General features: G+C 35.2%; 1 protein-coding gene across 1 annotated transcript; it reads left to right on the top strand.

Annotated features, from left to right (window-relative positions):
- The first annotated feature begins 7,414 nt into the window (after window positions 1–7,414).
- On the top strand, window positions 7,415–8,684 carry LOC110745832 (endochitinase EP3). The gene is made up of 2 exons (XM_088251227.1): window positions 7,415–7,742; window positions 7,995–8,684. The coding sequence occupies exons 1-2, from the start codon at window positions 7,454–7,456 to the stop codon at window positions 8,393–8,395; spliced, it is 690 nt and encodes a 229-aa protein (XP_088107353.1). The 5' UTR covers window positions 7,415–7,453; the 3' UTR covers window positions 8,396–8,684.
- Window positions 8,685–13,821: the final 5,137 nt, after the last annotated feature.

Here is a 13,821-nt window from a genome sequence, read left to right as displayed (position 1 = left end):
GATTCAAAATCCACTTTCATAAACTAATATATATATATATATATATATATATATATATATATATATAATAAAAGATAATGTTCTCAAAATCTACTTTCCAAATATTCAAAGGTACCCGAACCCATATACATAATAATAGAAATGATAATAATAATAATAATAATAATAATAATAATAATAATAATAATAATAATAATGAGCATTCCCGAAATTCCCATAATCATGTATTTATCATTAGCAAACAACTTCAATATTACTATCCGGTATAGTAAGACCACAATCGAAACACCACCCTAACCCATGACTCTCAGAAACTTAACGTGTGTACACAACCTTAGCAAGGTCCCAAAGCTATTCTAGTACCCTTCCCAAAAGATGAGATGGTCTCAAAAGGCCTGTGGTCAACAGTTGGTCAAACTTCTCATTTTTTGTCAACTAGGCCCACGACCTCCGATTTTCGATCCGAAAATTCCTACGGGTTCAACAAAGTTTACTAAACTCGTCCTGCAAGTTTGGTCCAGATCGAGCGGTCGGATAGCTCGGGATCTCACGATCGAACAGTTATCGTTTTACCTAATCTTTGAATCATTGAATCAGAGCATTCGGGACTCTGATTCTCGATCTGCGAATTCCTACCCGATCCTAGAGGTACCTAGATCAGCATATTCGGAAATGGAGTCGATCCAACGGTCCGAACATATCGAACCCGGATAACGCCTAATATGCGTAAATCCGATCGACCGCCAAACGATAAGCAAATTCAAATCCAAACATACCGTTGTGCTCGGGACGACATGAGGATCATTTTAGGACCAAATGGGTCACCCACACGCGGGTGTCTTGAGAAAATTCTCGAATCACCCATCAATACCTATACCTACGTGTTCGTGACAACTAGGGGATCATTTTTTGTTCTTGGACCATGGCCAAAAATCGGCCGGAGCTAGCCGGAAGAAGCCGGAAATGCACGGTTTTGATCGGAACTTCCTAGCCTCGATACAGTAGCGATAGCCACCTATGCTGTCGCTCAACCTAGGGGAAAGCAAATGGGAGGAGAGAGGTACCTGTTCCAAGTGAAGGCGTGGCTAGAGATGGTCGGAAACGTCGCCGGCAACAATGGCAGTTTCTGCTATTTCTTCCCGTCGTTACAGCCGCCAAATGCCGGGTTTTTGGCCGGAGAAAATGGGTGGGCTGGGTAGAGGATAGAGAGAAGAAGAGTTTGCAAGTAATGGCACCGGAATTGGTGGCTTGACGGCAGCGTTATGTCCATCTGAAAAACCAGTTGCATGCGAGGAGAGAGAAGCTGTCAGGGGGAGGAGAGAGAGAGGAGAAAAAATATGGGTTTTTAAGATTTGGACTTCAAGTTATTTACGATTGTGCCACTGCACTTCTATTGATCGTAACTTTTTCGTTACAACTTTGATTTGAGCCTACTACATGTCTACGAACTCATATCGACGTACTCTACTCACTGGTTCAATTCATTTCCCCAAAATCCTAACGGATTAAAAAGTGACCAAAATAACCTATCCCAAGGGCAAAATTGTAATTTCATAATTAAATAAATAAATAAATTTAAATGAATAATTAAAATTGGGTCGGGATGTTACAAAATCATAATGCTTAGAGAGAGAGAGAGAGAGAGAGAGAGAGAGAGAACAACAAAAACGTATTTTCATGTTTTCAAGATTTTGGGAGTTTTTGAGTTTGAGTTTTAAAAAATGGGTCGACCAAATAGATTTCGGGCTTTGAACTCAAATTCTATTTTTAAGTTTAAAAAGTTTGACACTAAGATGCATGAAGGAATAAGGTTAAAGAGCATGTTTTGAAAATAATGGATGATTTGAACACTTTTGAAGTCCTCAATGCAGAGATTGATGGTTCCTACTGATTGTTTATTTTCCAACAATCTTGAAATAGAAATGGATCAACAATCAGTATTACACAAATGATTTAATTTAACAATTAAATTAAACATTAAACAAGACAGTAAAATAAAAACTGACTGGTTTTTCAGATAGAGGCTTGCATATTGCAATGTCCTTGAAATAGAATTTCGCCCCAATTCAGTGCTTGTAGTTCTGTATGCGTCTTCTCCACCAGGATACAACTATCTTAAACCAAAGTCCTAGCACTAGGGCTTTGATTTCTGGCGAATTCTGTATGTTTATCTCTCAAGCTATAGGAATGATGACTTTTTTGTTATTTGCGTTTTTGATGTAATAAAACAGAACCAGGGTTCATGTTTATATAGAAGGCAGATACCTGTTATCAAGATAATGACAAAACCCAATCAGACAAACTTATCTGATATTTGAATTTTAAAAAATAATTCAAATAAATAAATAAATAATTAACTCAAAATTAATTAATTAATCGGGTTTATTTAAATCATGGAGCCCCAAGGCCCAAAGCCCATCTTTTGACTAATTAAATATATATTATTTATATATATTAATTAACCATTGACCCAAAGACCAAACCCACAAGCCACTGAATTGGGCTACATATATATATTATTTATATATATGTTGTCATATATTTATGTATTTGGCCTGAAAAGAAAACAAAAAGTACAAAGCGATATTCTAAACTATATGGGAATAGGGTTTTTCATACACACTATCAATGTACCATGACGTAGGGGTGGGCATCGAGACCGGAAAACTAGAACACCGAGCCTCACCGGATAGAAAAAATCAGAAAAAAAACCATGTTGACTAAAAAGTCAACAAACATGCACTGAACCAGACTGGACCGATTCAAACTAATTTCACACTTTACAAAATCAGACTGGACCAGACTGGACCAACTGCATATTCTTTTATATTTATTTTTAAATTATTTAATTCTAGTGCTTAATTTCTAATACCATAACTAATATTTCCCCAAGCCCAACTTCAAAGCACCTTTCTTTCTAGGCAAGTACAAAAATCGGGTAAGTCCCAGAGGATTAGGCAAGTACCTCTACACCAATGGGAATTGTGGTTGTCAACTACACCTCTCAACTGCACTTGGGAGAAAAAACCTTGCCTCCAATAGAGTGTCCCCCGTCCCCCTAGAAACATACCCTTAAAAACTACAAGTTATAATCCTCAAACAATACATATGAAATAAAATATGGGACTCCTCAAACAATACATATAAAATAAAATCTGGAGTCTCCTCAAACCAAGTGAGCGAGGTCTCAATATGAAGAGCGCGCTATACAGTGAGCGAGCCTAAAATATTTTTAGTTGTACTCTTTAGTAAACTAATGACATGCATACCAAAGTTGCTCCGCAAAGTATGACTGATCTGATTATTTCAAAGTTATTTGCTCACAGAAATAGAATGGTCCTGATGGATTTATGAATACAGCACATATATAGTCTTGAGATGATCGAATTATTTGCTATATTTATAAGCAACCTATCTTATCCGGCATTAGTTTCATAACTAACAAAATTTGGCATTGCCTTGATGACGATTGTTCATGTCTGGCAACGACATTTTCAAGACGCCATGACTTGAAGAAAATTGGAATGTTTTAATGTCCTCAATGGACTGATTCCACCAAAAAAAAGAAAAAAAAAAAAGAAGAAAGGTTAATATTTAGCCTTACCCGAAGAAATTAATTAAGTAAATCACACTCGTGCTACAAATAGATGGAAACGTATGACATGTCAACGGACTACTTATTGATTCACCGCTGAAACTAGTTGGCTCCCGCAATTGATGGGACCGCCTGTTTGACATAATAGTACCATACCAGCAAGCAAAGCATCTAGATTTTTATAATAAATTTAATTTTTTATTATAAAAAAAGCTTTTTATAGGCGCGGAAGTGCATGCGGACAGTGGCGGACCCACAGAGGCGCAAGGAGGTGCAACTGCACCTCCCTTCACCCAGAAAAGCCTTGGAGGTACCAGATTTGCCCCTCTGCTCTGGTGCCCACCAACTGCTCGAGCAAATGCCCGAAAGACGTTCTTGTTTTGCTCGAGAGAATTGTCTTCTGTTTTGTTTCTGCTTGTTAGCTTGCGTGCAGGCTCACTTTGGGGAGAGGCAGAGGTGTTTTGCCTGAGCCTATCATTGTTTTGCAAATTTCAGGTATTGAGGAAGTGTCTAATAGAAGCGGTGTGTGAGGTGAAGAAGACGTCCTTCTTTTTTCAAATAATTTGACACAAAAGGTGTCGTTTGCATTATTGTTGTGATTCTTTTTCATTAATAAAACAACCTGTTTTGGCTTTGTGTTGTAAAATCAAACAGTGCATTTTCAATTGTTTTTTAATGAAACGGTGTGGATGTGTTTAAAGAGGAATAACCACCTTTTTATTTTAAAATAAGACAGCACAACCCTTTTGAAATAAACCATGCTTGCTTGTAACAAGTTCTTTTGTTTTTTTTTTTTTTTTTGGGCAATAAAACATTTAGATGTAAGTTATTACCTACACGTGAGTGACTTTAAACCTACCGCTTACCAGCCTAGTTTCACTTTTTGAGCTTTTAGCTTTTTAAATATCGCCCCTTCCTTGAAAAATTCCTAGATACGCCATTGCATGCGGAGAGTCTAGTTTCTATAATTCTAGGTGAGCTTGAGTGATTAAATACCTAATTGATTAAATAGTTGTTTAAGGCGAAACAATGACCAACAATATTATTGACCATTGAAACTCCTAGGCAAATAAATGTGGGTAATTTGGAAATCAGAAAAACCAATTTTAAACCATACAAGATTTTTATCTTACTTACAAAGTCAAGGTCCATAATCCATTCAAAGCATACACATTCTCTAACAGAGCCGGAACCATGTTTTCAATATGAACTATGTAGATAGGCTGACGTTGAAAAGTTAGGCTAAATTGTGGATAAGGTTAGTTAAGAAAATAAATAAATAAATAATTAAAATAAAATAGAGATGAGAAGCTAGTTCTGCTTTGTCTTGGGTAATGGGCAACTGGATTCTTTCATATATATTTTTAATTTATTTTCTTTCTTGTTACGCTGTTCTATTTGTCAATTTCTACCAATATTCCAACGCTCATTTGGAGACACGAACATAGGTGATGTGGTTCTTTCTTTTGGATAAACAGTTTTATAGGTAAATGATTGAATTTAACAAAATTTAGAACATTCTGTGATGCCGTGCTCAGCATGGTGCTTGACAAATTTACGAAACGGCATGACATTTGAGATGGCCAACAGGGTACTCAAACTCGATACGCATGGCATTAACAAATCTTCACAAGTTGTTCCAAAATAGAAAAAAAAAAAGTCAACTTTTGTTATATGTTTTTTAATACAAGCGATGATCTAAATTATAAAAGAGCATGAGATTTCTCTCGTTTGCAAATTAATGTTATTTTCTACTCGACTTTGTTATGTTAACTTGTAGAATTAATAGTCTTTTTTGTAGATGCATGTATATTGAGATTTGGCATTGCAAATAGTTCATCGTTCATTTAATCTAACCACTAGTCTCTAATTGAATTAATCTTTTTCAGAAACGAGATAAAAACGGATTTCATTAATCTAAAGAAATGCTTACTTCTCTCTCAAGTGACGTTGAATCAACAACAAAATTAATGCATAAAACACAGGACAAAATAATAATAAAATCTATGTTAGCGCGTAATAGTAGGAGTCAACCAGAATGGACTTTAACAATTGAAGTGATGGGCACCGGTCAATCCAATACTTCTTGACTCAAGGAAACAGACATCGTCTTGGCTCCGTAATTAATGGTACCACCAGATCGTTTTCAATTTTGCTTTTGCAAAAGAGCTTGCCAAATCATCTATTATGATTAGAGGACTCGTAGTGGCCTCTTTATAATTTAATATTGTTTTATTTTATGAGTATTTTAAATTTTTAATTAATATTAATTATATATATATATATATATATATATATATATTTTATACAGATGGATTAATTAAAAAAGAGTTTTAGTATTTCTAACTCCCTAAATTAGAGAGTATGATTGGAGCTCATAAAATAACTTTTATATCTTCTTAGCTAAATTTTAACTAAAAAAATCATGTGTATAATATCTGTGCAAGCCTATATATGAGAATCGTGATCCTCTTTATGCATTCCATCCCCACTGGTTTTAAACATGCGGGCTCGCCGTGACCTAGAAGATTTAAGGCCTTGCATTCAACAAGCCGCGTCTCTAGATTCGATTGCAGATACACTTAATCATTGAAGAAAATATTATTATTCGAATTTTGCTTTTCTAAAAAAGCATCAAATTTTTTTTTTCGGAAATTAACGGGTTTTTATTTATTATTACAACACTTGAGCCGCTATCGACGAGGAGATAGAAAGGCGGAAAACCCACGTGTGAAGATTTGTCATTGGCAGAGTTGGGGGCAAGACGCATGTTGGTGTGTTTTATTTTTCGCTTTCCTTTTATATATTTTTATACCTTTTTAACCATTAATGAATTTTATTGTTTATTTACACGCATGGCGTCAAAAAAAAGTCAAAATAATCAAATTCAAAATTTTAAAGACTTTTATGGAGTTTAAAAGTCTAGAAGTAACCGATTTAGATTTTTAAAGAGTTGATAAAATTTAGTAATTCATTCGTAGACTTTTGAAATTTTTTTAATAGTTTGGTGGTATCCAAAAAGTTAATAATTTTTAAAAAGCTTATTAAATGAATGACTTTCATATACTTTTAACGCTAATTATTAATAACAAAAGTCTTTCCAATTTACTACCGACTTTTATATCAACTCTATGAAATTATTTAAGAATATGTCAATTCTATGAAAGTTACTCACTTAAAAAATGTCTTTGTAAGTATGGATTAGATACAACCAGGAGCGGAGTCACTCCTAGGCCAGGAGTGGCCTTGGCTACACTTAATAACAAAAAAAATATAATTTAAGTTAATGGCCTTTCTAAAATAAATTAGACATGATTAAGTTTGAAATATTTAACTCTAACGAACTTTATTATGATCCTATTATATCGTTACAGATTGTGAATCTGGAGGAAACAATTAAACAAAAAATCAATATGATAACTGGATAGTTTGACAATATAATAAGATCTCGTCAACTTAGACAGTATAAGAAAATAAACTTTAGTAGTATATATGATTTGGAGTATTCAGTATATAAAATTCCAAATTTAAAAAACCTAATTAACTTTGTTGGCCAGAATTTCTTTAGTTCTAGAAGTAGACTAAATTGGCTAGCTAGCTAGGGTATTAAATATACATAACTCGATAACAATAGTTTACTATTGGAAGAGATACACATCAACAGATCTATTCAGAATCAGAAAAGAAACCAATTTACGTCTTACTGTGTACAAGTCAAGGTCCATGAAACTTTCAAACCATACGTGTCCTCAAGCGATGTGCATGAACTTCTAGAAAAGCTAGAAATTTCACTATAAATACCCAACTCATCTGAACCTTCACTTCTCATCCTTTACCCATACATATCCCTACAGAAAAATGGCTATCCATAGACTACTAAGCCTCATTGCCCTTTTATTTGTAGCCGGAGGAGCCCTGCCCAGAAATGTAAGAGCTCAAGCTCCGGTGGCAGATGTTGTGACCCAGGCATTCTTTGATGGGATCATTAACCAGGCTGCTGCAGATTGTGCTGGGAAGAACTTCTACACACGACAAGCTTTTCTGGATGCTGTCAGCTCATATTCTGATTTCGGTCAGTTCGGTACGGCTGACGACTCTAAACGTGAAATCGCAGCTTTCTTTGCTCATGTCACTCATGAGACTGGGCGTAAGTTCTCCATACATATATTACTAGCATATGATGCTTATCAATTGGGACAATTTATCAGCTTAATTTTTGTTCTTGTGAATATCACCATTACTCAGTAGATTTATATACATACTCAGTACTCAGTACGAGGTAAGTTCTTTTGAATGCCATCATTATTATACTCTAATTTGTATATAATGATAACCTACATGCTATAGGGTGCTTTCGATACCCTAACAAGCAAATTCCTTTTTGTCTTGTTTAAATCAGATTTCTGCTACATAGAAGAGATAAACAAAGCCACCTACTGCGATGCAAGCTTTACAAACTATCCATGCAACCCCAGCAAACAGTACTATGGTCGTGGACCGCTCCAACTAACATGGAACTACAACTATGGAGCTGCTGGAAACAGCATTGGATTCGACGGCTTAAACTCGCCAGAAAGCGTGGCCTCAGACCCCGTTCTTGCATTCAAGACTGCCCTGTGGTTTTGGATAACCAATGTTCGTCCAGTTATAAGTCAAGGATTTGGAGCCACAATTCGAGCTATTAATGGCGCTGTAGAATGTGATGGCAAACAGCCTGCCCTAGTTCAAGCCCGCATCAACTATTACACTGATTATTGCACCCAACTTGGCGTTGATCCTGGCACTAATCTCTCCTGCTAGCTCTCCAATTTTAATTAGGTTCATTAATTGCTCTTCTTAGTTTCCTTCTATCTATGCAACTAAAAGCATATTTAGAATGACTAAGTAGTGCAGCCTGAAAATAAAAAATAAAGGCCAATAGGACTACCTCCTTTAATATCGCTTGTATCAAAAGACGACTACCTCATGTTGTGTAGTCGACGTAATAATAAAATAAAAAGCTAGCGCAATAAAAAGCACAGCGTGCTTAGAAGGTTACCAATGTTGGTTCTATGATCATATATGTATTGAAATTTAGTCCTTTAATTAATTTCTCTTTTGCAGTAGAATAATTTTCACATGTTATGTATCCATTTTAGAGCCTTATAAAATATACAACCAGTCAATTGCAGTTGATCATATTCACAAACATGGTTTTGTTTCGCATCACATATCCAACGATGGACTTGTCCAATATGCTCTTGGCATATACCAATTTAAGGCCCATAGATAAAAGGGTTGACTATCCAATTGCCGTCGGTTTGAGCAATAATACAATATGCTCTTGGAATATCTAAGTGCATAGCTGGACCACTTCTTTCATGAGATTGAAGACTTAAAAGGAAGCTAAGTACAACAAACGTCATATTTTATACATAGATAGTTTTTCTTCTCATGAGACTTTTATATAACATAGCTTTAAACTGCAAGGAACTTCAGAGTGCTGTCCTTCTCCTTCTCCTTATTCTCCTTATTACCCACATACTTGTATTAGTGTCAACTACACAAATGATTTGAGACTAACCATCCTCCTTATTAAGCATGCATAATATGTGCTAGTCCTGACAGTTTATCAATGCCCATTTGATAACCTTATGATCAGGAACATTTTGGGATACTATAGTTACAGATCAAAGGTCTCTTGAATCTAATCTTCTTTAGATTACTTTATCTCCTATTTAGTATTCCCCAAACTTTGTTTCTTTAACTGATGTAAAAGATAACAAAATAAGTTTGCCATTTATTGAAATGTATTCTAAGGAGATTACATCAAATGTATTGGCTCGTAGGCCACATTTCTAACAAATGTAACCCTAGGATTTATGCACTACAAATAAGGCCTTTAGGGAGTCATTATTTGTGGCTAAAGTGAGCCTAGCGGGTGTGGCATAAGTGCGGGTATGAGCCTAATTATGAGTAAGTGTGAAGAAAACACTTGAGTGCTTGTAACTGCTTTCTCTTCCACTTCTATAGTGAATCTCTAGCTTATATTTCTTTCTTTATTTCTTGAAGCAGGATTTCTCAAAGCTAGACTTGCCACCTCCTTTGTTAGCCCTATGCCAACTTGCTGAGACCAAGTTGAAGCCTTTGAATGAGACAGTGAGGGTTAAAATTCCAGAGGAAGTGTTTGGGTATGAGCATGATACTTACATCTTGCATGATGATATTTTACAGTTTGCATCCATGGTTGAGATCGGATCCACAGTGATTGCAGTATACATGAGGTAATTCTAAAAATCCAATCTTTATTTTAGGTTAATTTTTCTTTAAAATAAAAAACTCATTTGAATTTCATATATTTAGGTATCTATTTGACTATTTAAAAATGGCAAATATGGTAAACCTTGTTGGCCTCGTTAACCTTGGACAAGTTAGCGCTCAATCTAGAACGTTATCTTCCAGATCAAAACATCTAGCAGATCGCCTGAAAAAGGCAGATGGGGACCAATTTTTCTTGGTGCCTTATAATCCAGGGTTAGACCCCTTAACAAGATTTTTTTTGTTGTAATTTTTCTTTGCACCTAACTATTTAACCTATATATGATCATTTTGTGTAGGGGTCATTGGGTGTTGGCGATTGTGAGACCAGATAAGGAGACGGTATATTCTATGGATCCATTGCCAAACCGCCCGGTTGACGAGGACATGAAAAATATATTGAATACGTAAGTTGATTTACTACATTCTAATGTGTGTTAGTAGGCTAAAATATTTGTCATTAACACTTTTTGTTTTCTTGAAACAACGCAATCAAAATATATAACTCTCACGTAGGCAAACAATCATCATGTAAATCAGCCATATGGAAAACTCTAAACGGCACTCCTCGACAACCAACAAATGTAGAGTGTGGGTACTATGTGATGCGTTTCATGAGAGATATAATCCATGATCCAGCCTTAGCATTTGAGAAGAAAATAAAAATAAAAATTTAAAATTTAATTTCTTTTTATTTTTACATACTACGTCTATTTTTGGAAAAACCGTCGTTTGCATATTTATAAAACGAAGGTTTTAGTTATTATTAACCGACGTTTTTAATTGTTTAACACGTCGGTTTTTGTGGTTTATTTTTGTAGTTTGAAAAGAAAAAAGATCCAGTTAAGTATGTTCAAAAAAATATTGACGAAGTCAGGCTGGAATTAATGGGCAGAATTCGTCACCAAGCAAACCCAGAACAATGAGTGAAATATTTTTTTTTTTTTTACAATGTACATAATCATTTTTGTAATTCTATAAATCTTTGTGAACACGATTGTAATCCCAAAAACCGACGTCTCATTCTTGTTAACACGTCTCAATAGCATAATAACCGACGTCTTATGACATATAAATAAAAAAACACGACGGAAAATTCTAAAAATGACATGTAAATAATAAAAAATGACGGTTTATATATAAAAAATGTTATCTGTCATATATTGTGAAGGAAAGCACGAAAATTTTAAAAACTTTTGCACCTAAAAACTAAAATCCAATTAAAAAATTCTAAAATATTTTGTACGTAAAAATGAAGACAGTAAAGACCATGAAAATGACGTCTTCATTCACTACAACGGCGGTGAATTACAAAAAATGACGTTGTCGGTCATAAACAACGTCGGTAGTTACATGGCAGGTGACGTTGGAAAAATAATCCACGTCGGTTTTTCAACACCCATGGACGTTTTAAGCGTTATAGACGACTGTGGGCTAATAAAAAGTGCAGTTGTAAATCTGAACAACATCGGTGCTTAAATTGTTGACGTCTAAAGCAACTAGGACGAAGTTCATGTTTGTTCCACATCATGGTAAATGCATGCAACAACGGTTTTTTACACGTGTCATTTCATATTAATTTGACTTTTACATTATAATTAAGCGTTATGGACGACGGTGGACTAATAAAAAGCGCAGTTGTAAATCTAAACAACGTCGGTGCTTAAATTGTCGACGTCTAAAGCAACTAGGACGGCATTCATGTTTGTTCCACGTCGTGGTAAATTTATGCAATGTCGGTTATATACATGTCACGTGTCATTTCATATTAATTTGACTTTTATATTATAGTTTTTACAATATTCATAATAAATTTATAATAAAAAATTGAAAAATTAACCAACAACTACCATCCACTCATTGAATGATTGTCTTCCGCCCTAAAGCTTTTAAAAATATAATATTATTAAGATTTGTTTATTGTATTTAATTCCTAATGTTCATAATAAATTACAAAAAAAATCCGAAAAATAAACCGACAAATACTATGCACTCATTAATTGAGAGATTGTCTTCCCCCTAGAGCTTTGAAAAATGTAATTTTAGTTTTCAAAATTACAAGTGATAACAAAAGTCAAAATTGTTTATAGACAAAGCACAATAGTCCTTATACTTTCATAACATAACCCTAAGCGTCGTCTCTACTTTTTACGTTGGTGGCTTCATAACTGCTGTCGTTGTATTTGGGCTCAGAGTATAACTCTGAAGAACACCTTTTAATAAGATGACATTTTTTTAATTGGGTGCGTCATTTTAAAAAAATATCCAAGAGAATCTCCATTTTTTAAGTGTTTAAGTTACTTATCCACGACGGTTTTCTGTTATCGTCGTCTTTCTAAACACAACGACAATTTTTGGTTTCACCATCGTTGTTTTCTGGTCGTCTTTTTCACTTTTTGTAGTAGTGTTACTTGTAAAACCTTAGTTGCAACCTTCTATATATTTCATCCACAAGGAGAAAAAGCCATATCATAATTTTATCATATTTTTGTATTTGACCAACTAATTACTTAATTTATTGATTTAATAATATTGAAAAGTTATTGAAGTGAGGCCTACAGCTAGAATACCTAAATGAGTCGTTAAGTCATTGAATCTGTGATATTGGTCATAGCTAGCTAGTAATATTATTTTCAGTTTTTAGTTTGCAATTTCCAATTTTCAGTTTTCATTATAAAACTTAAAACATAAACTTTGTTCGGTAACTATTCAAGTATGTAATATAAGAGAGGAGAGATAAAAATTTGGGGGGCCAAGGATCACTCTAGGCCAGTGACAGATCCATGAATTTTTCAGGGAAGGTGCAATTTTAAAAGGCTAAAAGCTCAACAACAAAAAAATTTAGAGAACCAAATATCCTTAAAATTTAAATAATACTAACGTCATTAATAATTCATGAAAAAAAAATAACATTACAAAATGCATGTTACTTTATCAATTAAACAATCAAATTGTAATTGAAAATATATATGTATGAAAAAAAACATATTATAAAACAAAACAAAAAAAAGAGAAAAAAACATAAGAAAGAAGAACTAGAAGAGAACAACAACATAAGCCAAAAAATCCCAAACCGTGCAAAAGGATTGGGTCTGAATCTGATTGCCGCAAGAGAGACTTCAACAAACGGAGCTTATAGTTTTGAATTGAATTGAATTTGTTGGCGTTAGCGATTCCTACGGCCGGGTGTTCTGAGCCGAGAGGATCTGCATCAACATAGGTCGTCCTTCTTCTGGCGCCATGTGGTTTGTGCGCGGGCGTGCCAGCACGGTTTACCGTGCGTTTGAGAATGATGCGGCTGGGTGAATAGATGAGTTGCGCGCCTGTTTAAGTCTGACTTCTAATCAGAGAGATTGTGGCCGAGAGAGGAACAGATCTCGGCCGTCAGGTTCACGGCCTGAGCTACAAGGCTATTGATGGTGGTTTTTAGGCGGTGCTCCGGCATGTCGCTGGGTGGCGACGGTTGTATGATATATGGGATGAACGAGAGAGTAACAAAGATGGTGCTCTGGCGCCTTGAAAATCAAGGGTCGTATGATATATTGATGAATGGATTTTCCTACAAACTGCCACTACTCCTAAGAAAGCAAGTAAATGTATTGAAATGGCATTACAAGAACGTAAATGACAAGAAGTAAATGACAGGAAAATAGAATCTGCTCCGTGGGAGGCTTGTGTTTGGTATTGAACTCTTTAAATGTAGTTGGAGCTAGCTATTTATAGAGACAGCCTTGAGGAGACAATGAAGCTGAAAATCTGCATGGTGAGGTTGATCAGAGCTAGTAGGCAGTCGAGTCGGCATTTGGGAACGTGAAGCATGGTGGTGTGACAACCATAAACCCCGGCCGCCGCCCTGGTGGTGGGCTCTGCATCTCGGGCCTTGTAGGGGCATTTAATGCCCTGGTCTGATGGTTGGTGGCTTAGCCTTA

The sequence above is a fragment of the Prunus avium genome, chromosome 1 (assembly GCF_965620075.1).
Source record: "Prunus avium chromosome 1, drPruAviu1.hap1.1, whole genome shotgun sequence".
Lineage (NCBI taxonomy): Eukaryota > Viridiplantae > Streptophyta > Magnoliopsida > Rosales > Rosaceae > Prunus > Prunus avium.
This window is presented reverse-complemented; position numbering and strand designations above follow the sequence as displayed.